Source organism: Lissotriton helveticus, chromosome 7 (genome assembly GCF_964261635.1).
Source record: "Lissotriton helveticus chromosome 7, aLisHel1.1, whole genome shotgun sequence".
Taxonomy (NCBI): domain Eukaryota; kingdom Metazoa; phylum Chordata; class Amphibia; order Caudata; family Salamandridae; genus Lissotriton; species Lissotriton helveticus.
Window position 1 is genome coordinate 385,948,805 of NC_136068.1, and position 27,005 is coordinate 385,975,809.

General features: G+C 44.4%; 1 protein-coding gene across 1 annotated transcript in view; it reads right to left on the reverse strand.

The window, feature by feature from the left end:
• The window catches only part of LOC144768501 (fer-1-like protein 4), a 936,890-nt gene that overhangs the window by 598,125 nt on the left and 311,760 nt on the right, over window positions 1–27,005 (reverse strand). Inside the window, exons 11-14 of the mRNA XM_078652210.1 lie at window positions 25,113–25,197; window positions 20,527–20,686; window positions 20,236–20,419; window positions 14,153–14,339 (exon numbers count right to left, since the gene is read on the reverse strand). Coding sequence (XP_078508336.1) covers window positions 14,153–14,339; window positions 20,236–20,419; window positions 20,527–20,686; window positions 25,113–25,197 — 616 coding nt within the window. The remainder of the gene's footprint in view (window positions 1–14,152; window positions 14,340–20,235; window positions 20,420–20,526; window positions 20,687–25,112; window positions 25,198–27,005) is intronic.

The window sequence follows — 27,005 nt, forward strand, 5'->3', positions numbered from 1 at the left end:
GGATCTACAAATACACTGTGAGTGTGGCGTCACTACTTGCTTCCAGTCCTCCAGTCGCCAAAGCCAGTGATCAAGGGCCGGAGTGCCCGCAGCGCGTATGGCGTAAATTTGATGAAAATGTACCCTGTAAGAGCAATGTTTCGTACCTTGCAGTCTGCTGAATAAAGAAGGATATTTTCACGTTGTGTGTGGCGCCATATATATATATACACATATATATATCCATATATATTTGTGATATTGGTACATTTAAAAATCTGTATAAAAATATAATATATGTTAAAATGTATATATTTGTATATATTAATATATTTTTTCATCATTTTAAATATATATGTTTCATTATATGTGTATATAAACATGCACACTTTTTATATATATGTGTGTGTGTTTGTTTTATTTACAATTTATAAGTATTATTTAAACTTATTTAATTTACATTAAGTTAATGTTATATGTTAAAATATTTACATATTACTTATTTTAAAATACATACATAGTTACAAATGATATTTTGGTATATATTTTTTGATATTAATGTGAAACTCTATTTTTTCAGTATTTTTGTACTTATACTTATGTGTAGAAAAAAGATATTTTTGTGATCAATAGTTTTGTCACAATATTTTGCTATCCTCTATATTTATGAATTCGTGTCAGTGATCCCTTCTTACAAATGCCCCATTAGAAAGAATGGGGCATTCATTCTCTGGCTATGTTAGGCCTAATGGCCACAGACATTTACTTATTACAGTCCAACATCTTAGCACTTTTCCAAAGTCTGGGTCTTGTTCATTAAAATGCCTATCTGTCTTGTCCACATGATTTGGGTCCGTAACAGGACGTGGACTGCCGTGCCAGCTTCCAGGACTGCGGATAACCAGGAGATCAGCACAGGCCGCCTCATAGAAAATGTTGCCTGTTGAGAGGCCTGGATGAGAACCGGACTTCCCAGGGGCTAGTAGGAGCTGAGACTAACCCCATTGTGATACTGAGGCAGCAGGAGATGCAACGGCTGGTGTGGACTAGTTCAGTGCCCTGCATGGGCCTTGGGGCCTGGCCCTAGCTCCTGTGGGTCAAAGGCAGGACCTCCTGGGGCGTGGCGTGGCTGTAGGGTGCCACTGAGGATTTGAATCACTGGCCCAAAAAGATGCCTCTGGATGGCAATACCGGCGGTAGGACTCTGTGCCTGTAGATCAGCGGGGCACTTTTGCCTGGCACTGCAGAGGGGAGCACTGGACTGGGGGATTGCAGATTTGGGCCTCCTTGCCCATAAAGTCATGGTAAAACCAAAGCAGTATAACACCCCCTCGGTAAAAGGACACTTAGCCAGCATCCTGGTGGGATGTAGGCTAGGGAACCCAAGCTCAGGTCCATGGGGGACACCCTGGCGAGCCAACATGTTGAATTGGGCAAGATACTGGCTGCCATTGCGGACTTCAAGACCTCCCTGGAGGCCATGATAGATCACGTAGCACTGGATCTGGGGTTGACCAGGATAAACCATTGGAAGTTGGCCTCCATGGTCACGGAGGTGGAGGATGCTTTGGGGCTCGTGACCCCAAAGCTTGGCGAAATGAAGACCTAGCTGCAGGAGCTGGCCTCCGCGGTGAACGACTTAATGAATGAGTGGAGGATGCTCAAGCCGCTCTAGTCATAAAACAATTAAGGTGACAGGCCTCCCTGAGCCGGTGGAACTTTTTCTAGAGCAATGGCTTCCAGACAACATATTCAATGAAGGCCCCTTCAGCCTTGTTTTCACTTGAAAGAGCTCACTGAGTTCCGCGGTGCTCCTCGGCTTCGGGGGCACAACCACAGCCGATGCTTGGAAGGCCGCTGAATTTCGGAGACAATTATCAGATCCTGCAGAGGCTAGTTCCCATAGTCCCTACACAATGGACAGCAGTAAAGTTCACCTCTTACCTACTTTACACTACAGGTAAAGAAGAGGCGCAGTTCATTTAAGGAAGCAAAATTTCAACAGATGAGCTTCTCGTATGCTCTCCTTTACCCAGCCAAATTTCGGGTAGTGAAGAACAACACTATGCATTTCTTCGAGGCCCCTAGAGCTTTTTGGAAATTACTGGAGCGGGAGAGAGAGGTGATGGTAAAGGCTGAAGCCCTGCAATTGGTTGGGGGCAAAAGAGGCAGCCGACGAAAGCAGAGGGCCACCACACTATCGAGTTACTCCCCGTCCTCATGAGCTAGAACAGAAAGTGGTGAAGAAGGTGGTGTTGATATGCATTTCTCAAGACTTTGGGATGATTGTGCGCCTGAGAACCTAACACGCCACATAGGACTTGGATGAAGACTCTGCACTGGATCCTCTTAGGTCAGGCACAGAGGTGGCCTCAATAACAGCAGATGGTATTTTTTGACCTGCATTGACTGGCCTGCTCTGTGTTAACGAGACCCGGAGGAGGCGCCAGGACCCTAGAATACTTTCTGGAGTAACCGCTATATGTAATGTTTTGCTTATCTGGGCCAGGGTGGAGATCGGTGGCCAAGGACCACATGGGAGGGCAACACACAACACTACTGCTTCCCACTGATGAGGTCTGGATGGGTAACAGAGCAGTCCTCAACATTCTTTTACGTTAAAGTTGCTTCTAGAGTACACGGGAGTGACAGACCTTTCCGGAATGGGGCTAAGCATGTTTTCATTTATAGAAAGGAAATGTGAGGTGGGAGGGATTTCTGGAAAGTTGGGGCTGCTTACATTGTTGGGCAGATACTCATACACCAGGGACGATATGGGTGACTGCAGGGGGGGGGAGTGGACAGACATCATGAGTCAGGATCATCTGTAGGGGGAAAAGGTAACCCCGATTGCTTTAAAATCCTTTCCTGGAATATAAATGGCTTAGGGGACACTATCAAGAGAGGGGTGGTAGTACATAAAGCGCATAGCCCCATTCTAAGTTTTCTGCAGGAAATGCAAACTCCTGGGACGAGGCTGCTATGTACTGTTGGCACAAAAAAACACCTAATTCTTGGTCACAAAGAAATTGGTAAACCCAGACGGGATGGTGTCTGGGATAGAGGGAACCACGAGTACACAAGGGTAAACACCTATTAATGTCTATGGCCTGACTCCAAGCGGTAGCAATATATACGATAGGTCCCATGTTGTTAGAAACTGGTCCTACTGTCCCTCTGGTCTGGGGAGACTGGCATGATGTCCTGCTTCCAACAGTGGATAGGTCACGACAGGGCTCAGATAGAGCGAACTCTCAGACGTCTGGCAAAATTCACCTAGACGCTGGGGTTGGTAGATTTTAGACGACTGCCAGACTTGCCCGAAGTCATCTGCTCTTATTACTCTGGGGCGCCCTGGACATTCTCTGGACTGGACTCCTTGTTCATCCCAATAGGATTGATGCCTCTAATCAAGGGGGTGGAGTATCTGGTGAGGGGAATCATTGAACACTTGTTGCCACTGATTACTCTGGGTCCACCAGTTGGTCCGGTAGTCCTCAATGGCGTCTTACCACCTGGGAACTACAGGACCCAACCATGGTGACTCAAATGCAAACAGATACAGTGTATTTGCAACAGAATAAGAATTTAGTAGACTCACCTGGGGTGGTGTGGGAAGCCTATAAAGGGGTGCTCTGAGACCGGCTACGGACAATAATAGCCTGAAAGAAACAGGACAGGAATGGTAAAATATTGGAGCTAAAGCAGCAGGTAGAGCTTCTGGATGAACGCCTGGTACGATACAAGGGGCAATCAATGCGTCAACTCCTAGACAAGGCTAGAACTGAGTCTCGTAATAAGGTAGAGCCATTACCTGGCTGTGCAACACAGGATTTATGAGGTTGGAGATAAAGTCAGCCGACTCCTGGCATAGCTGAGGTGCAGGGAGGAGGAAGCCAGATGGGTGGGGGAGATAATCTCTAACATGGGGGACAGGCTGACTCAAACAGAGGAGATAGTCCGGGATCTTGCTAAATACTAAAAGGCCTTCTATACAACCCTAGCAGCATGGGAATGACACAGAAATAGAGCACCTCATGGGCTGGCCAGCACTCCCACACCTGGATAGCGAGATGATGCAAACCCTGAAAGAGGAACTCACACTTGCAGAGCATACTGAGGCATTTCAGGCCATGAATGGTGGGAGAACTCAAGGCCCCAAGGGTTGCCGGCAGAGTTGTTCAAGAGAATGGGAGCCCTGGTGGCCCCCACCTACAGGCAATGCTTGAGGACTCCTGTACCCAGGGAGTCCTTCCACCGGATCTGAGACATACTCTGACCATGGTAATATACATGGAAGGCAAGCCGAAGCCAGACTGTTGGTCCTACTGCCCCATCTCCCTGCTGAATGTGGAGACTACACTCCTGGCCACTTTCTTGGCACATAGGTTAAATGAAGTGATCTCCGCTCTGATCTATTGAGATCAGATGGGGTTCATGCCGGGTTGGTCCACAAACAGAACATCAGACGGCTACATAACTGGTAGGACACTGTGCGGGATGTGAATACATATTGGCAGGAGAGATACCACCGAGCTATTGGCTTGTGCTCCTGGGGATCCTGGGGAATGTAGACATGCCCTGTAAGACGTTATTGTTCTGTTTGTTGGCTTGGTAGTAGTGAAGTGGGACATGGCAATGGTCTGGGGGTATAAGGAGGCAAACCCGGTTCTGGTTTCCTTGTGTTCTGATTCAGGGAAGACCTGGCTGGGTAGTTTTGGCTGGACTGTTACCATGAGAAACAGGGTCAACACTGATTTGCATGAGGCTGGGTCCAAACTGAGGTGGCATGGTGAGAAAAAGGTTGGAGTGCTACCCCAAGTGATTGCCAGTGGTTAGACTTATGGCAACTAGCCTTCCATCACCTTTTGTGTGTTTCATGTACCACCCTAAGTGGCATGGGCGTTGGTCCCAAGCTCACTGTGTCACTGAAACCAATCTGTACCTGGCTGATGAGCCCATAACTAAGGCAAAACTGGTCCTGGGTTGCTTGTGTTCCTGTTCAGGTAAGACCTGGCTGGGCAGTTTGGGCTGAACTGTTACCATGAGGAACAGGGTCAAGACTGATTTGGATAAGGCTGGGTCAAAACTGAGGTGGCATGGTGAGCAAAAGAATGATGGGTTGGGGTGCTACCCCAAGTGATTGCCAGTGGTTAGACTTATTGCACCTTTTGTGTGTCTCAGGTACAAGAGGTCCCCATGTATGAACAATAGAAATGTTGAATGCAAGTAGCCTCCCATCACCTTTTGTGTGTTTCATGTACCACCCTAAGTGGCATGGGTATGCCCAGACGTTGGTCCCAAACTCACTGTGCCACTGAAACCAAGCTGAACCTGGCTGATGAGCCCATAACCAGGTTGAAACTCGTCCTGGGTTGCTTGTGTTCCAGTTCAGGGAAGACCAAGCTGGGCAGTTCAGACTGTACTGTTTCCATGAGGAATAGGGGCAGGAGTGATTTGCATATGGCTGGATCCAAACTGAGGTGGCATGGTAATCAAAAGAATGGTGTTAGAGTGCAACCCCGAGCGATTGCCAGTGGTTAGACTTATTGCAAGAAGACTCCCATCACCTTTTGTGTGTCTCAGGTACAAGAGGTCCCTATGAATGAACAATAGAAATGTCGAATGCATGTGGACGAAAAAGTGATCTGTGCTGCAGAGGAAATATGAGAAAATATGGAAGCTACGGAGGGAGTTTTATGGTCTGGGGATAGACATCCTACAGATGACACTAGACTCAGTGTTGAGTACAGTTCCCCCGGCCCCAATGGGGCCGGATCCTCCATCTCGGGTGCTACTCTGAACCCCCCTTTCACTTGCTCCTGGACACTTGCAAAATGTACTGTGTTGATCTTTTTGTACAATGGACTGAATACCAATGCAGATTTGCCATGTTCTTCTCTTGGTGTAATTTGGGTATGCTTTCTGACTGAAAAGCTAATAAAAAGAATTGTAGGGGGCGTGGCCATGACGCACATGGAGTCGGACGGGTGAGCCTGGGTCTCCCCTCCGCTGAGTCTCACTACCGCTGTTGCTCCATTGACTCAGAGCCGCAGACCGGAGCAGGGTGATCTGCCTTGCTGGCGGAATAGCTGGGGAGACTCCGGAGGTGCGGCCGGGCGGTGATGGGATGCTTCCCCAAGCAGTCTACGCGGTGTTCCCTCCAGCCACCATCTTGAGGTGACAGACGCTGCTTGGAAGCTGCGATCGGGTGTGCCCTCTGGCCCTGCGCTTAGAGGCACGGGAGGCTGCGGCAGACACTGAAGTGGCGCCGGAGGCTGTAAGCGGACCGGCCGGGGAGAAACGTGAGAGCAACCCTGCCCTCCCACCTGTGTCCTGCGGTCACCCACCCAATCCTTGCAGCATGGCCCTGGAGGGCGGACCGGCAGTGGTGGGCTGATATGAGGGTCAGGGGCCAAGAAGCCTGCTCTGGAGTCTTTTGAGCGTCGGGGACCCCTTGATCATAGTGAGGTGGCCACAGTGACCCATGAGGTCGGTTGGACCCCAGCTGATCCCCTGGCTGCCATCTTGGGGGTGAACCAAGCCTTCCCAGCTCTGCAGACCCCTGTCCCTGGCTCGAGGTGCCACAGGGGAATTGCCGGCCTGCCAAGGGTATCCAGAGGCTGGTGCTAACCCCCCCGAGGCTTGCTATCTGTTGGAGAGTGCTGGAGGAGGGCCCCAATCCCGGCCCGCTCCCTGGGGGCCTCCTTTGCCGTCTGGCCGCCGCGTCCTAGAGGGAGAGGCTACAGTGACGAACCTGGTGAGCTCCATAGGCCTGCTGTGTCCTGCGTCTGGGATCCCTGCTGTGGCAGCGAATAAACTCTGGGCCCTGTGCACTCTGAGGTGGTCCTGAGAGGCAGCCGTGCTTGCTGCTGCCCTCCCTGTCCCCTGTCTCCGGGAACCTCAGCCCATGGTCTGCAGTGAAGAGTGAGGCGGCAGAGGATTTAGTGACCCTTGTATCGGCCTTTGCTTACGTCGAGCAGAGTGAGACTGGAGGTGAGCTGGGGTGGACTGGGTTCCCTGCAGTCACGGTGATGGAGTTGTGGGGTCAAACCTGCGGGGCAAGCATCTCTTTGGTGAACTCCGGACTCGTCCTGGGGGCTGCTGTTGGTGAAGGAACCTGAGCAGCGAGTTGTGGGAGGCCCTGACAGTGGTGCTCTGAGCCTATTCCTATGCATCTTGGATTCAGCCCGGCCACGTAGGGGGAAGCGCTGTGATGCCTGGGTGGGTCTCAGTGCTCCTAGGACCCGGTGCATGAACAGCATTTTGACGAACGTGAAAAGTGCTGCCTAGGCTTCGCTACCCTTTCAGATCCTTCTTCAGGACCTGGCCCCCCTCCGTCGCTGGTTGTGTGGTCCCCCTGGAGTGCCCTCATGCCTCCTAAGAACAAAGCACACAAAGACGTGGAGTTTGCCGCGATTCGCGACAATCCAGTCACCTCCCTCTGGTCAAAAACTACTCCTCAGCCACAGGAAGCCTTCAACCCTTCAATGATTCATGGTGTCCTTCCTGCAGGAAATTAAAGACGAGATTGGCTCTCTCAAACAAGACTTTAAGGCAGACCTGCAGGATATCTGCTGCGAGATCACAGAGATCAGAGGTAGAGTTGATGATCTCGAACGCACCATGGACACCAGGGCTGAAGACCATGAAAGTCTCTGGAAGAGAATGGCGGAGATTGAGGAGCAGAACATTACCTTACAGCTGAAGCAGGAGGACTTGGAAAACCGGAGTCGGCGGAACAACCTGTGCATCAGGGGAGTTCCGCTGGGAGCAGAGGGCAAAGACATCCTGACTTATACGGCAGAGCTTCTACAAGCCATTTGAGAGAACGAGGAGGCCTCACCACCTATGCTAGACAGGGCTCATCGGGTTTATAGCCCATACAATCAGCCTGACTTCATCCCAGACATTCTCACCAGAGTCCACTACTAAGCCGATAAAGAAGCTATCCTGATAAAGGTACATGGGGTTATTGCGATTTCCTACAATGGCCTCTCTATCCAAATCTTCCAAGATGTGGTGCCCACCACACTTCAACGGCGAAAAGATTTCAAGCCTGTCACAGATAAGTTTAGAGAGCTCATCATCAGATACCAATGGGATCATCTGTTCGCCCTGCTGTTTACATGGGAGGGAAAAAGGCGAGCCCTCCACTCACTGAAGGAGGCAAAACAGCTTTTGCAGCTCCCATCGGAGACTGATGGCGGGAACGTGTCTTTGCCACGAGAACGTCGAGAGGGGCCTCTCTGCCCGATATGGTCCACAGTGATGCATCCTAAGTCTAGACACCATCTGCAGGAACTTAATTCTTCTCAAGCTAAACAGGAGATCATCAGTCACAATCTCTCTTTGAGTGGCTCTTCCTCCCCGGCCTGATCATCAGATCATACAAGAGTGATCACATCCTGGCCGTGTGGCCTCTTGGACCTGCAATGAGACCACCTGTGCCTTGACTTCGTCTTGAGGTACTCCCGGTTATAGGAAGGATCTTCCTGATATTGCTAAAGCAGGATTGCAAGCTGCGCTATTGCATACCATAGAGAGTGACATCCGACCCCCCTGTATTGAGTGAATATGCCATTGGAGGACGTCGGCATTGCGGATGCGGCTGATCCTCTCGGGACTGGCCCGAGGATTCGGGCCACTGCTGTTTTTTCTGAACACTGCCACGGGACTCTGGCGGCGGAGACCCACAAACTTTTGTACGACTGCCTCCCCCCCTCTACAGAGTCCCGCAGGAGAGTGACTTTTCTGTGTGACATTGGGCAGTTCTTGATACACTCTGGCTGCGGTTGGCCGAGTTGGCCATCAGTTGTTGTATCCTTTATTCTTCTTTCTTTTTTCTTCATGGCTTGTTTTTTCTATTAGATGTTCTGATCGTATGGGGCTTCAGGAATGTGAGTACATTCGAATGCTGTGCTGAGTGACACTGAGTCTTGTACTACTATTTTGCTGTTTTGTGACAGCCCTTTTGTTCTACTAGGTGGTTGTACCATCCTGGGGGTGGGAACACAGGCTTATGGGGTGGCTACGGGGGGTACAGGGGTCGTACCTCTTTTTCACAATGGATATGATGGGCTCTATTAAATTTCTTTCCCTCAATGTGAAGAGCCTGAGCACCCCTAACAAGAGGCGTCAGGTTTGGCGATATCTTTTGCATCATGATCCTATTGCCTTTTTATGCAGGGGACTAACCTGCTCCCTAAAAATATTTGTTTTATGTCCCATCCCAAATATCCCACTCAATTTTGGGCATGTTCATCCACTAAAACTGGGGGGGCTAGGGGGGGGGGGTTGCAATTCCTTTTAAATCAAGTTGCCACGCATCGTCTCCCAAAGTCGTGACAGATGAGGGCAGGGGTTTATCAAGGCACTTATGGCTCACGATGGGTGGTACCAAATTTTTGTTAACATGTAGGCCCCTAATCCGCAACAGGATGCTTTCCTTCGCCTCCATCTCAGGGAGCTCCTCCAGTCAGTCACAGCTCCAATTGTCCTAGGAGGCGATTTTAATTTGGTCTGGGAACCGGAATGGGATCGTACAGCGCAGACACATCAAAGTTGTGGGGGAATTTCAGCGGTGCTGAGGAATGTCATTACTGATTTGGGTTTAATCGATACCTGTCGACATTTACATCTGGACTCAGGTGATTACTATTTTTTCTCCCATTTGCACCGTTCATATTCTCGGATTGACTATTTCTTTCTCTCCCGCCCATTGATCCACGCCCTGAAGAATATGAAGGTGTCCGATATATCCTGCTCAGATCATGCTCATGTTGTGGTCTCTCTTCAACCTCCTAAACCCCGTAAGGAGTCTCTTGAGGCTACCTGCTCAGGTCCTTCGGGACCATGTGGATGTGACGGATATCCAGAAAGAGATTGGGGCCTTCTTTCTTGCTAACTCCCTTACCGATACTTCGGAGGACATTCAATGGGATGCTTTTAAGGCTACTATCCCGGGAGTCATCACGTCTATATCTATCGCTAGGACTCGGGAGGCGAGATTGGTTGAGACCACTCCCTCTAGACACAATAAAGCGCTGGAATGCAGGGATCATCTTCATCCGTCCCTTCGGAATAAGCAGAGCCTGGCTGAATTACGGGGCCAGCTGCGCCTGCATCCTACCAATAAGGCAGAGAGACTTCTGCTTAATCTCAGGCAGAAGTTCTACACGGGAGGGGATAAGGTTGGGTCGCGCCTGGCACGACGCCTTCGAGCGCAGACCGTGAGAGCACACCACGCCAAACTTAAGCGCCCAGATGGCTCATGGGCCATTTCAGAGGTGCATAAAGGCCTGGAACTGGAGAAGTTCTATGGGGATTTTTACATGAATGCCCCTTGTCCTCCTGATGCTGTCACTGCCTTTCTTAATTCCTGCCCTTGGGACCCCACTGATTCTTACTTTATGAAACTGCTGGAAAGCCCCATTACTCACAATGAAATTGCTAAAGCTTTGAATCAACTTCCACTCGGTAAGACTCCAGGGCCGGATGGCAGACCTGCCACTTTTTATTGGGTGTTTTACCAGCAACTTCGTGACCATTTGCTTCACCTTTTTAATAGGTTCTCTGATGTCTCGGATCTCACTCCCCCATGAACGAAGCAGAGGTGGTACTATTTCCTAAACCAGGTAAGGACCATTTCCTTACCGCGTCATCCCGCCCCATTTCTCTGTTAAACATCGACACAAAGATTTATACAAAAGTTTTAGCCAACCGCCTGGAACCCCATCTCCCCGGTCTCAACGATCCGGACCAGGTGGGTTTTATTCGACATCGTCAGGGAGCGGATAGAATCCGACGGGTTGCCCACCTTATGAAAAAAGTACGCTTTAGAAATATCCCTGCCTGTCTGGTATCTCTTGACGACGAGGTGGATTGGCAATTCCTTAGAGAGGTGTTGCGGAGAGTGGGGCTGGGACCAGAGATGATCTCCAGATTGATGGCGCCTTATGCGAAGCCCGCATACGCTTTAACGGTTGTCTCACTGCCCCTATCCCCATCTGTAGGTGCACTCTGGAGGTTGACCGCTATCCCCGTTGTTTTTCGCCCTGGTGGTGGAACCACTGGCTATTGCTATTCATCAAGAACTGAATATAAGAGGCATTCCGATGGGTGGATATGAACATAAGGTCTCCCTCTTTGCGGATAACCTCCTTCTTTCCTTTTTCTCTCCCTCTATGTCCCTCCCAGCAGTGGCTTCCCTTCTGATGACCTTTGAGGATGCATCGGGATATAGGATTAATCTGGGAAAGTTTCACTCTCTAAATCTTACCCTCTTGGCCTTAGATGTCCAGGCACTGCGAGACTTGACTCCGGTGCAGTGGACAGACGTATCGATTCGATATCTGGGTCTAGATTTGACCCCTCCACTCTCGACCTGGACTCATTATCAATTGGCCTACATATAGGAAGGCTATCTGGGAGGAATTGCATAGATGGAAGGGCCTCCCCCATGCCTGGTTAGGACGTATCAACACCATTAAAACGTCCCTCCTCCCTAAAGTTCTCTATCTCTTCCAAACCTTACCCACCCCAATACCTCAAGCTGATATCCTTGCCCTAAATGTGACTTTACTAAATGTATATGGTGGAAATCCCGCCCACTCTTCTCCAATAGGTTTCTCATGTTGCCTAGGGACAGGGGTGGATTGGCGTGCCCAAATCTCTTGGAATAATACTGGGCTTGTCACCTTAGGTATATCTCGGAGTGGGTGGCTCGCGAAACAGAAAAGCATTGGTTTCATCTGGAACGGGCGGTGGCTTGTGGACTTTGTGGAACTTGGCCTGGCTCCCACTTGGAGCGTGCCCCCGCAGCGCCTATATAGCCACGAGGACTGACATCCTTCCCATCCCCAAATTCGCAGATAGCCAGTAACCCCATGGTCCCCCCGGCAATGCACACCCAGGAATTTGGTGCATGGACAAAGGGCAAATGCTGGGTCATTAAGGCCCTTTTTCAAGATAAGGATTTTCTCACATTCGAGCAATGCAGGCAAAAGTTTCAACTCACAGAGGGGCCACGTATGCAATATTACCAGCTACGCCATTGGCTTAGCTCCCAGACCTTCGTCGAGGGAGTTACTAGACAACTCACCACTTTTGAGTCACTGGTTCACAAATTTGAGGGGTTGAAGGGTTTGATTTCTAATACATATACTGTTTTACAAATCTTTCAGCGCCCCACACCGCATGGATATCAGACGCAGTGGGCTTCAGATCTAGAAGAAGACATACCTCCCAAAGAGTGGGCCAGGTTATGGCAGGATACCCCAGAGACTTTCCAGAGCACGTCAAAACGCGAATCTGCCTACAAGTTAATGACGAGATGATATTACACCCCAACCCGCTTGCACCAAATGTTTCCAAATTCTCCCCCGACCTCCTAGAGATGCCAGGGGGACAGAGGTGATTTCCTTCACATCTGGTGGTCATGCCCAATTATCACAGTCTTTTGGAAGGAAATCCTCAGCCACATTATAGAGATAGGGGTTTTTTCTATTCCTCCTTACCCGGTAGTCACGCTCATGGGCATTAAATACTCAAGACTATGTCATATACGGACTGGCGCTTGAACCTCCATCTGTTAGGAGCGGCTCGCCAGTCAATAGCTCTATTTTGGAAGAAGCTGCAACCTCCTCCTATTGCCACCTGATTCAGTCTGTGGAATGTTTAGCTCTTGAATTGCTCACCGCCTGCATTAATCACACAGACAAATGCTCCACCTGCATTTGGCAGGCTCATATACACTACCTAACTGCGATCAGGCATTCCCGTTTGGTTCCTCCCAGACTCCGGGCCCTGCAGTTGTTTGAGGACTTTCCTGAGCCATACTCTAGAGACCAGAAGCCAGATTCTCCTGAGCGACTCACTTAAGCCCGACGATCTGGATCTGGCATGATGTCTCCCCAATTCCTGCCCGAGGAGCAGTTTCCTTTCAACACATCCTTTTGTTTCTCTTTCTTTCCTTTTTTCTTCTTTTTGTTTTGTGAGGCTTACAACTCTGGTTTCTCTCTAAAGGTAATGTGTTTATGTGTAAGTGATGACAGTTCCCTGTGGCTTTTCTATTCAGAGAGCCCCCCTATTTTGTGCTGGCATCCACAGGCCCTCTCCAACGCTTCCTCTGCAGCACCAAAGATGGGCTCATGTTCATTTCTTGAGTTAAGGAGAACCTTGTTTTATTCATTCATTCCCACCCGCATCTAGGCTTGCTGCTCTCTGCCTTCCCTATAATGGGTTGCTTGTTATGATAAATAGCGACGAGACTCCTAGGAATGCTGTTCCCCTATATTGAGCTACAGTTTGTTATGAAGGGCCTGACTGCATTTTACATGAGGTTGATCCTGACATAAATGTTCTCATTAAGCTGTTGCATTTTGTACAATGGAATGTGCGCTTGCCTGATGCTCGTTTCCAGGGACATGAGCCTTCAATGTGTTTGGCTTGTGTGGTATGTTCTTTAGTCAATAAACAGAATTTACAATACAAAAAATTGCAGCAAAAAAAAAAAAGAATTGTAGTGAGGGACAAGCAGTCAACAAACAAAAGGCATAGATTTTGCAAGGGGGGTTAGAATTCACCACCATAGGAGTCTCACCTGCTGGCTAATCCTTACAATTAATTTGGTAACTATTAAATAATGCTACGGCAATGAAGCGGCAAATTAGCCACATAGCAAATTCGTTCAGATTGGAGCTTTGAAATGAAAAGAGGCATGGAGGCAAAGGTTGAGATAAAGCCATCACCAAGAAATAATTTGGATGGCTCGTAAAGGTTGGCATCAATTTAATATTGTTGCATTGGCTGGACTGGTACACCCTTTTTGGCATCAAAGCCAGATTTGGTAGCCATCCAAGTACCAAAACAAGAAGCATGTTAGACATCAACAATGTAGCGGGTCATGTATGTATTAGACGGTAGGTTCTATAGATTACAACCAGGACCGTGTCAAACCAGTGGCACTCCTTGTAGGCAAAATCAACGTTTCTCCCTGTAGAGAATTTATGTCAGGTTCCCTCTAGAACTATTTTGCACATATGTTCATGTTTATGTGGCTAGACTATCATTACCACTGTGTGGGTCCAAGTCTGCATGAAGATCATTCCCACTACATAATATATTCATGTGTTAGCTAAGCAAAATGCTAATAAACTTTACTGTGTCTTACCGTTTCTACCAGGATCTGATATTTTCTCTATATCAATGAAGTGAGTAGCCAATGCCACATCGCCAATGTTAGCATCATCGAGAACTTGAACCTTTATTTTTCTGGCAAGAGGAGGAAACATTTCAATGAAGCTAATCTGCTCATTCCATTCAGGTTCTGTGGTGTCATTCTCCACTGAGGTTTCACCCTGAAAGTCAAAATATCAAGTCAAAACATGGCTCCCAAGTCAGGCCTTCAAGTAGAACATGAATACTCATCCTCTGTGTCACTAACACCCCACTTGATCACACATAATACTCTACGGTCAACTGGTCTGGGGCTTTGTTTTCGTAACAAATTTTGAGCGGGCTAAGATGGCCTCCTGGTATTCATTTCTCATTAAAGTGGCACCACCATATTGACAGAAGCACCTTCCTCATAAACAAACCTCCTCACAGGTGGTTCTTTTTAAATAGGGCGAGTAATCTGCCAGGGGGTGGTAGGGCGGGATCTGCTGACCTAGCTGCACCAGCGGTCTCAGTGGGCCCTCCGCCATGGCCTAAATGACTCCCAAACTCTCAAATGCCAATATAAACATCTGCATTACATTCACAAATGCACAAATATGACCTTAACTCATCTTTAAAATTAAATACAACATGACTAAATATATCAAACATACGTTAGGGCTATATTAGTGGATTGAATGATTCAGCTGTTATTTGGAGAGATAGGATGTTGTCCTTTGGTAATTTAAAAGCAATAATTTAGCACCTCAATTTCAACATGCCACTTTTTTTGAGATTTTGTAAAGCAATTAAAAAATTGTACTATAAACACACAATACCGCCTTTTTTCAACCTTTGATGATTTTAATAGTTTAAATGAGTGTTATGAAGAATGCCAGATGGAGTTACTTATCCATCTAAATGGGTATTATTTTCACGATTGTTTAGTGGTGTCATGCGCTGAACCCACAGCAAGTATGCGTTTTGGTTTCATTTGTAGTAGCAAATGCTCGTTCTCAATATAATATTGGTTAAAATGATGTCGTTCTGCATGTAGGAATTTAAATGGTGAGTTTGGGCCATAGCCGAGGTCCAGTGGGGATGGGGGCCCTGCTAGGGGCACCCAAAGTCACTTTCTGCTTGCCTTTTCATACCGGGCGGACCGCCATGTAAGGGCAGGTAGAACGGGAAATTGCCATCCTAGCGGCGGAGCCAAGGCTGGCTCCGCTGGCATTTCGGGATTACCTAGCGGGTTTCCCTCCATGATAAAGCGGTCGGACTGAAACCCTTGATATCGGGTGGAAAGCATAGGACGAGCTGTCAGATGGCTTTCCGCCTGACATCATAATGAGGTCCATCGTGAATGTGTAAAATTAGGTTATACATTTTAAAATTATTTCATTTTTTATGCAGAATTATAGATTAGTTTGTGCTTGGTTTAACTACGCCGATGTTCTGATGATGACCCAATAACTTGACAAGGGTTGAAATGCCATCAACAATTGTTTGGCTGAAAAGGTACTCATTGATTGATTATATACTGAAAACCTTTCCATCACTTTTGAACTGCTAATACTTTTAGAAACACCATTCTGTACATGATGTAAAGAAAATGTCTGAGTTCTTTTTACTGGTCATTTTTTCTCAACTGTGATCACTTTTTGCACTTTCCGCACAATTTTTGTTCACTGCCTGTTCAGACAGTACATCGAGCACCTATTGCACATATTTTAATCAAGCAATGTGTATGCTGCATGATGTTGGAAAATATATTGAGATACAGAAATGTTGTAAAAAATATTGTGAAACAAAAATATTGCGATGCAGAAATATTGTTGTCAAGAATATCGACTTGTTTCAGGTAAGATCATTGTTAAGAATATCGTTGTTAATATAATTTTCAAGAAAATAGATGTAAAAAATATCATTTTATGTGTCATTATTGTTTGTATAATTGTTAATAAAAATGTTTATTATAATGTGTAATTTAAGTGATTCATCATTTTTTATTTAATTGTTAATAGTAATTTATAGTGTCGTAGTGGGTTGTTAGGTTTGTGGGGATATAGGGTAGGAAGTCAATCAATAATTAACAATGAATTATTAATTTATTAATAATTATTTAATTGTTTATTGAGTGAACTGCATATTAATTATAGTGTTTAGTTTTATTCTATGTGTGGTCTTTTGGGATTGTAGGTGTATAGGGTGGAAAGTGAATTAAGTAGTAATTAATTAACTATTCATTTATTAATAATTAATTGATTATTAATATTGTAAACTGTGTAATATCTTTATATATTAGTTATATTTTAGGTGCAGGCTGCTGGGCTGCTGGGCTGCTGGGCTGTAGGGGGTATACAGTGGGACAGTAATAAAGTAATAATTAATTAACAATTATTTATCTGTTATTAATTATTTAATTGATAATTATCTACATTATGTAATATCGATTTATTTTAGTTATATTTAGGTTGCAGGCTGCTAGGTTTGTAGGGGTATTGGGGGGACAATAACCAATAATAAATCAAATATTAATTGTTAATTAATTAGTTTATTGTTGATCAATTATGTAAATTGTGTTATACTTATTTAATTTAGTTTATTTTTAAAAGTGGTCTGCTAGGTTTGTGGGGGTTTAGTGTAAGAAGTTAATTAAGAAATTATTAAATATAATTTTCCATTTTACTAATTAATTATTTCATTGTTTAATAATCTACATTGTTTATTTTTATTTTTTAGGTATACACATATTTTTGGGGGTTAATTAATAATGAGTTTTATGTTTGTTCTAAATTTCTAGGATTATTCAAATATGTAATTTGTTTGAAGTGAAGTACTTTCCCTACTGTCGCACAGACTGGAGTAGGAATAGTCAATTTAAGCCTTCCGAACTCCAACGCTTTCCCTACTGTTGCACAGACTAGAGTGGGAATAGTAAATCTTCCCCTTCCTAAGTCTGATACTTTCCCTTCTGTTAATCTGTTTGGAGTGGGAATAGTATATGTAACCCCTCTGAAATCCTACTCTTTAATTTCTGTTGCATAAAGTGGAGTGGGAATAGTATCAGTGTTAGCCGGCACGGATCAGGGGTGGCAGGGGTGGCAGGTGTGGGGGGGGGAGAAAGGGAAATACAAAAAAAATCTTTTAAAACCCACTTACCTTATCGCCACATCTCGCGTCCCTCCCCAGTCTCTCCTATATCGGACTCATCAGAACGGCAACCAGGAAGCACACCCAGGCTCCCCTGACCAATCACAAAGCTGCAGTGCAGCGTGGTGATTGGTAAACACAAAGGCTCCCCTGATCAGTCACAATGCTGTAATGTAGCATTGTGATTGGTCTGAACGCTGTGGTTCGGCACTCAGACAGACACTGGGGGTCTGGGCATGTTCTCCATGCAGGCTGTATTGGAGCCTCCATTGAGAACATGCAAGGTGTGCATGACTGTTTGGCCAGCCCTAGAGTGCCGGCCAAGCATTCATGCACACTTTGAGTCGGCAAACCACTCCTCCCCTGCCCTGCTCTGAGAGCAGAGCAGCCCGCCCGTCTGCAAAGAAGCTGGAAACAAGAAAATAATAATAACAAGTTATTATCATTTTACTTTTCCTTTGTCATACTGCTTAAAAGCAGTGGGGCAACACTCTTCCACCTTAGCGGAGGAGCCACCACTGAATAGCATATCTATTATTCCCAAACTTCGGTACTTTCTTGATATTGTTTAAATAACTATTATTATTAGTTTTTTTAAAGTTATATTATTTGTTCATAAATATATATCTATATATATATATATTTAATTTTTATACTATTTTTAGCAAATTACTTTTTGGGATTTTATAGTTTTTAATATTCAATTAATTTGGTATATACATATACACATATATTACATATTACCATTACCACAAACCCTCCCCATAAAAAAAAGAGACGGCACTCTGGGATAGAATAGATTCTCCATTGTTTATTCTGTCTGGTCACCCTGGGTGAATCATAACAGCACTAGCCGTAGTGCTTCAATTTACACCACCAGCATTCAGGAAGCAAGTTGACCTAACCGCACCTTTCTGGAAATATAAATACAAATATATATATATATATATATATATATATATATATATATATATATATATATATATATATATATATATATATATATATATATATATATATATATATATATATATATATATATATATATATATATATATATATATATATATATATATTAGAATAAATATGCAAAAGTCACAATGAGAAATACATCTTGTACTCCACATATATCTCTATACTGTAATTCATTATATATTTATATATTGTTGTGTTTTTCATTAATTGTACTTACATGTCTCGATACTGTCATTTAAGACACAAACAGAACCAATCTTGATTGTGATAATTTGGTTACATTTGTATTGATTTTCGTTTTAAAGGGACCGTTGTCTCTTATAATTACTACTACCATTGGTCCCTTTTTTGACCCTAAAGGTTTCCTTGTCTCTATTTCTCTACTATATATGAGGGCCTAACCCTCTACATTCTGAGAGAGGTGTCCAGTACACATTTTGAATGTGCAAAGGAAGCTACCAATGGGATTGAAAGAGTCATTAAAGAACTGACCGCACTAACAAGGATGGCTGCAAGATCAGATTGAAATCCATCACAGGAACACACTCTGGCTAGTTTGAGTATCTTCTCTGCCTGTGTCAGAATCAGACTGTGCATGACTACATCAGCAGCCTGGAGGTACATCGATTATCTCAGCAGACAAGCCTCTGGAGAAAGGCGAAGAGAAAGGCACTACAATAAGACCAAGTAGGCAAAGTCACCAAGTCTAACGGGAACCTGATTACACATCCTGCAAGTGGGCTCCAAAATGTGGAGGGCAGCAGTTTTGTGTTGAAAGTTACCTTACAAGAAAGCAGTCTTGATGGAAGGCCGCAACATGATACCTCATCAGGGGTGTGTTGGTGAAGAAAACCCCTGGTGCACTTTTGGGAAAGAGAATAAGCCATGCCACACCAGAGCAGCTTTAATCAACATCCAATTGCCCTTTGAACACAGTAGGACTCACACCTGTGAACAACCTTTCATAACTTTGACCAACAGGAAATGTACAAAATCTATCCTGCCACCTTCAGACCCAAATTGTCATTACCTGATTCATGCCGCAGCCAGCTTTAAAGAATGAGGTGATCTGGTGTACTATGGCAAGGAGATTGCGGCCACATCCATTGCCTTCACCTGCTGAAGCTAAGAAGGTTGGAAAGAAACTATCCTGTCAGTGAACTTTAGATGTCAAATGGACCATCACTAAGAAATGCCATCTCTATTTGTATGACATCAGCTTCATGTAACAACAACCTATTGACATATGTAAATATAACACCCAAGCACAAGTCACCAATGGCTTTTAGCTGTTGACTCATTGTCTAGATGTTTGCATCCCTGGACGGGTGAAAGCACTCCACAGGACAAAGGAAAGACTGACCATCCTTGCAGTGGCCAATCAGCTGAGAGCAGTAGAGGTCCTCTGTGCCAACCCTGATGCCTTCCCTACATACCAAGTAGAGAGTGAGAAGTTAAAGTCTTACTCACAGTGTCACTGATACATCCTCCCAAATATACTATCAAATCAATTGGTCAATGGTGCCTGATTGGAGTGTTCCCTAAGAGGGTTGGTAGCCCTCACTCACTGGACTGGCATGCTTGATCATGAATGCTGTGCTGTATCAAAAAGAAGAAAAACAGGTGCTTAAATTAATGTTTGGTCTAGTGCCTGGCACAGTGTCCATCTCCATGGTGCTGACTGCACACCTTTCTAATGCCTTGGATTCCTGCCACCTGTGCCTGCAAAGATCGCACAGCTGACCCATGCTCCTCAATGTGGCTCTGAGACGCTGTCTGGACCCGACTCTAACGTACTCCCAGCCTCCTATGAATGGACACGAGTGAGCCCACATCGGCATCAGTTATTCTTATCCCTCAGCTCCTGAAAGTATCTGCAAACAGCTGTCACCACAGCCTCATGCTGCTGTGCACAGTCCTGTTGAAAGCGGTGTGTTGAAAGATGATGGGGAGTGTGCGCTCTCTCACCTGCTGTCCGGCAAAGGACACTTGAACATATGGGTCAATGAAGACTTTCTTCTCCCCCATGATCTTTGAGAAGCTTCCCATGATGCCGGCACTCATGCTGGGCAGGCCCTCTGCTTTGAACACTTTAACGCAGATTTTCGCCCAGGGTCGTTCAGCTGGCACTCTTTTAGGCAGCAACAAGTTTCTGTAAAAAAAAGAGATAAATATGAGCTCACGTCTTTAGAAAAGTATAATGCAAGTAGTGCTACTAAATTGCGGCGTGAAAGTCATGTGGGTGGTCAGATCACTTACTTCTCAATGTCCTCGTTCTCATTGGCTGTAGTAGGTGGTGGCGGCCTCATGTCTTCACCCTTTGTGATCACTGATATGTTGCATTTAACATAACCTTTGACACCTGCCCGTGTGTCCTTAGGATCATTGATCACTGCCCATTTTTGAAGAAATCTATGATCTAAGCAAACAATTCATTATATATTTTTTGCATTTAAAAATATAATTCAAATGTCTGTTATAAAAGCAGATAATTGTAAAGTAAGTGGCATATGAGGTCACCATTCATTGAGACCAAACAAGACTTGCAATCTGAATTACAGTTGAGTGGTAATGTTAAATCCTCTGATACCTGATACAAGTGCTGCATCCAGATGAAACTCATTACTATAAAGCTTTTGACTGCAGTATGTGTAGGCTGTGGGGTTTTAGGTTTAAACCTATAATAACTGATAAAACCCCACTGAAAGAAAAAAATAGCCCTCACCGGTGAAAACATATAAACACTGAAAAAACACCTGCACAACCACAAACTAAATGCCATTCAAAGAAAGGAAAAAGAAAGTGAAAGAGTCATTTGGTTCTTACTGAAGGGGTCAATAAAATGTAACTTTGTTTTACAAGTTAGCAGTAAGAAAGACTGGCTAACATTATTATGCTTGAGTTTTGTTCTTTAGGGATGCCACTAAAATATTGTTTCTTCTTCCTTTTACTTTTTTCAGTTTTATGGCCTTTGGTCTAAAGATGCAGGGTTTAGTTTCATGTTTTAGGTCTAGTTTAATTATTTTATAAACTGTAGAGAATCAGGACATATCAAGCTCATATTTGATATTTTGGCTGCATTTGATTCTTTCACTGATAGGTAAAATGGCTAGTTTCATAAAAATCATTCCTAATATGTGTCATCACATTTACCCACAGAGAATGGGTAAAAACCTTAATACATCAGACCATAGTTTCTAGTGGGTCAGTATTGATAGTAGGTGAATTGCCAACACCTCAGGCTTTAAACATTAAATGCAAGGTATAGTGACAAGTATATATATCACCAAGCATCTGGGATAGTGGTGAAAAAGTGACACCAGACTTTTGGAAAACATGGAACGCAGTGTCACTTGTTATGCTCTGCAAAAAAGGTTCTTTCCAAGTTCAACAAAGATTGGAGTGATATTGTTTGTATTTGCAGTGATTCAGCTATGTATATAAAACATTTGTGTGATGACCTGTCAAAATTAATACCTGAGCTGAAGTGATTCCCTGTAGGAGATCCTTGCCACTTGTTAGATGGTATGCTGAAAGCATCTTTACAATCTTCAGAGGTAATGAGGGATGCTATTGACTTTTTAGTCCATTCTGGTGCACTGTTTTCTTATGCCCAGGAACTAAAACGCAAATATTTATCATTGTGTGCTTTATGTGGCATCAAAGAAAGAGTCATCCCAACTGTGTCCCTTAGCTGACGGTTCTCAGCCCAAGGGGCTATGAATGCTGAGAGGGCCTTTTCACAGAAGTTTACATGGGAAGGAAAGCGCGAGCACACATGACCAAAGACTCACTGAAGAAGTATTGTATGGTGTACTACAATAAGATTAATTTGCAAAAATCTCTTTGGACCTCATATACACTATACGTACACTGTCTTTATACCATGTTCTTGAAAGCAAGCAATGATAAAAACAAAACGTTCCATAAACACCGGAAAAACACTTATTCTGTTGTTTTTAGTGGCGTGAAAAGGTGCAACCACTGAAAATAACTGTTTTTAAAGATATTGAAACCACTGAAAAAACCCCACCAGAATTTACCAAAAATTGAAACTGAAAACAGGACAACCTAAGTATGTGCTACTCAGTTTCAGTTTCGGAACTCCATAATCTAAACTCCTGCTGTATTATACGGTGTGCCCCCGTGGTAAAATAGGCATGTGCACCAGCTTTGTGCGCCCCGGGGACACAATGGTATTACAGAAGGGACCACCAGGGTGTGTGCATTTCCTTTTGTAATGTGGAAAGCGTGGCGCACATGAGGTACAAGCACTATTTATAAAGTTTTATATAGCGCAACTAGACCCAAGAGGGTAGCAGAGCGCTTTACATTTAGGATCGATGTGTTAAAAGTTACATCAGTTACAAGAGCATAGTAAGGTACAGTACACAAAAACAATGTTGCAAGAATTCGTAGGAAGGAGGGGAGGAAGGAGTCAAAGCGGGGAGACGAGGAGCAACTGTGCCCAATGTCCGGCTGGGTAGGTGACGGTCAAGGGGGAAACAGGGCCAATCTCCTCATTAGCTGTCTAGCAGCTCCACCGGGCATCAGCCATGTTCATGGGACAGCATTCCCTCATTTGTATGGGAGTGTCAACTTCTCCCACCTACGAAATGGCGAATTCATTTTTATATTTTGAAATATCCATGACAATATTAAAAAATGCTTTGCCTCATGCTCCCGCCACAGTGCTCTTTTTGTTGCACAAGTTGTCAGCCCTTGGAGCAAGGCCAGCCTTGTTGACTGGCAGCAGGGAATCAGGCTTGGCGGTGACATCATATGAAATCAAGTGCCCATATTTAGTAGGACAGATGTCTTGCTGTGTCCTAATCAACATTCGCACTTGAGTCCTTTCCAACCTGTGCTATGTTAGTAGCCGGAAGGAAACAAACACAGCACAGCAGTCTTCTTTGGCACAATTGATACAACTGCCTCAACCAATCCTGGTGCCACACTCATGTTGTCTACTATTATAAGCAGCATAAGAGCAGGGTCCAGCTTTGTCAGATAGTCCCACTAACACAAGGCATCACAGGCATGAGAGGATCACAGAGCGTGGTCAATCACACTGTCTTTATTTGGAGGCCTCACAGTGATAGGTCATGGCTCTATCACTTGTGTATTCACACAACGCTCTTCAATTTTACACACAGCGCGAGTCAGTGTTGCCAAATTGGTCTATTTACTGTGCAAATGGGTGATATTTTTCCCATTTGTAAAAGAAAAAACAGCCTTGTGGGTTGGACAAATTTGGGCGTTATTTGACCTTTTGCCTAAAATTTGGTAAATGCAGTGGTGGCAAGCCTGCGCCATGTAGCCCATGACTAATAACAGGGCCGTCAATCATTCATCTTAAAAAAGCGTTACCTATGACATCACTGCCCCAGAGTGATTTGACCAATGTGGCTAAGAGCGATAGGCCTTATATAATTTTTTTGTATTCATTGCCCTGGAGTAGTGCACATGTGTGGTCCAGGCCTTGATGAAGAGAAGTCGAGGAGAAGCAATGGCAAGAGTCCTTGTGTGCCCAGCAATTTTCAGGCGATGATAATAATAATGATAAGATATGGTTAATTCTCTGGCTAGAGAGAACTGTTGTGTCTAGCCGCAGTAGCACAGAGAGTTAACATACCTGCTACAAAGCACACCTTGTTATATGCAGACCACAGATTTGTATTACATGTAGATCGCTCAGTGAGTTACTGCTTTTGTCACAGAGATTATTTTGTTACTTGCAGTTAATAAGTCACAATCCTTCTAATATAGCTCAGGGACATATGATCTGGGGTCAAGTAGTTGATTCCAAACTGAAAGGCACAGCTTTAGAGCCTTGTTTGTATCCTAAATCTTGTGTTATTCCAAGCCTGTTTAAAATAGTTCCTTTGAATAGTAATAAAGCTTTATTCAAACAAGCAACCATTGCCTTTCTACTATGGTTCAAAGGTGTGTGTGTGGCACTAGCAGCCTGATTGTGTGCCAGCAATGGGGCGAGAGCAGAACAGGACCACATGTATGTAGTTTAGATATGGCACATTCCTGCTCTTGCCCTGTCATACAATGGAATGCAGCAACTTTGGTTGGTGTGCTTCAAGACATTTTAGTAAATACACCCTCAAGTGTCAGTAAATTCACTGAAGGAGGCCAATAAATCAGACTCAACAATAGCTGCTAGATCCATCTGGATCTTCCTCATATCTTGCACTGATCAAAATAAATATATTCCAAAAGAGGGGGCAAAACTTATTCTAAAGAAAAAAGAGATGACGTGAATGGATTAAACCTAGATCTTTGTGCCACTTTAATTTTGGTGCCCAGGCTAAACTTTCTGTCCCAGACCTAAGTGCTCCTCATCCAGTCATTCAAGAATGAACTAATGCTTGCATGTATTCATTTATTCAGGTCCTTTCAGAATCAATGCACAACAGCAGGATCCCATTCCATGCACAACAGCTAAACAAATGTAATTTCCTTAGCACATCAATTTGTCCTGATTTGCAAATGTGGGCAAATATTTAGCTACCTGATTCGCTACTGGTGGACACTTTAATTTTGGTGCCCTGGCTTACTTTTTGCCCCAGACCTAAGTGGTCCTCAACCATTCATTCAAGTATGCATTAATGCTTGCATTCATTCATTTATTCAGGTGCTTTCAGAGTTAAGGAACAGCAGCTGGATCAAAGTGTCTGCAATCACGTTTAGGGCTAAACCAACCTCTTACTGCAATCATCTACTGTTGTTATATTCTTTCTTCAATTGCCTTTCGTTTCTGGTTGATGATATGCAGGATCTAGCAGCCTTAACTTTAGTAGGAAAGGAACCATTTAAATAAATAGAAATAGTACCTGAATTGCTGTATACGGTCCCAACATCAATTTTGAAAGTTCCAATTCGGGTTCCCATGAACGGAATAGTTTTTGAATGATTCACCTGGAAATGAAAGTGATCCTGCTTTAGTATTTAATACATTGCAAATTCCTTTAATGCTGTTCTCGTTTTTGTCGGCCTTAGGACTCTGTGCACTTTACCACTGCTAACCAGTGCTAAAGTGTTTGAACTCTCTCCTCTGAAAGCACTGACACCGATCCCCTAAAACAAACATTTTTAAACTCTCCCCTCTGACTCCTTTCCTCCAAAACTCCTTTTTACTCATCCAAAAGCCTCTTCCTACTGCTAAGACTTTAAAAAAAAAAAACCTTCATTCTTTTATCCCTCCACTATCCTTTGTCAATAAAAATGAACAGACTAACATGTTTCACTTCTCAAATTCCATATTCCATATTCAACTATACTAATATACTGCCCAAATAACTGAATAACATATCTACTAATCTACTACTCAAATTACTTCATATTTATACTATACTAATTTTCAACACTAATCCTTTATGGGTTCCGGAGTGGCGTGCTACTCGCCAGAAAAGCGCTTCAACGCCCATCAGGGGTAACAAGTGCTATATGAATGCAAATCTTTCTTCCCCTTTTATCCATCCGCTATCCTTCTCACTCCAAGTAACAGACTAATATCCACCACTGAAATTACCTCATATTTCACCATATTAATTCACCACTAATCCTCTATAGGCTCCCTGAATAGCATGCGTCAACAAGCGAGCGATAAATAAATACAAACCTTTGTCCTACTCTATCCTTCTGCTATCATTCCAAATCCAAATAACTGATTAACCTATCCACCACTTAAAATGTACTTGCATGTTTCACTATATTAATTCAACACTAATCCTCTGTGGGTCCCGGAGTAGCGTGCTACACGCCGAAAAAGCGCTTTGACGCCTCGTCAGGGGTAGTAAGCGCTATATAAATGCAATTACAATACAATACAATACACTTAGTTTACTTGTAAGTCCCCAGTAAGTAGTGCAACATGTACCTAGGGCCTGTAAATGAAAGTTACAATTGGCCTGCAACACTTATTATATCACCCACTTAAGTAGCCCTTTAAACATGTCTCAGACCAACCATTGCAACCTGTATGTGCATTTTTAAACTGCCATTTTGACCTGGCAAAGTTAACCTTTTGCCAGGCCTAAACCTTCCTTTTTTATAGATGGAAGTCACCCTTAGAGTAGGCCCTAAACAGTCGGACATGTACTATTAACTTTTACATGTCCTGGTAGTGAAAAACTCCTGAATGTGTTTTTCCTTAGTGCAAGGCCTGCCTCTCCCTTAGGATAACATTGGGTTAACTTATTATGTTTCATAAATGATAACTTTAAATTGGAAGCAGGTAGAAATTTTGAGTTTGGTGTGAAAAGAATTGTAATTCAAAATCCTCTTTAATGGTAATGGAAAGCTGCCATTTTATATCCCAACCCTTTGGTGCCTGCAGTCTGTATCCTGGGTCACCTGACTAGGTGTAGCTGGCATTTTGTCTCTGTGTATTGCACCCAGACAGTAAGACAAAGGGGAAATAGGTGGTGGCAGGAAGGTACATCTCTGACTTGATGAGGGGAAGGAGCGGTCATTACCACACTTGCACATCATAAAGGTTCTGCCTGAGCGCTTTCAAAAAGGGTTTGACTTTGGTCTTTTGTGACCACAGACAAGATGGTACCAGGGCAGGGAGGCAGGAAATTCCATACACCTCGGGTGTGGAAACCAGGAGAACCTCCTCAAACTTCAAAGTGGGAAATATGTATAAATAGTGGACACACAGACCCAACTCTTTAGTACACCTCTGGACATGTGGAAGACTCAAAAGGACTGCTGTGCTGCTC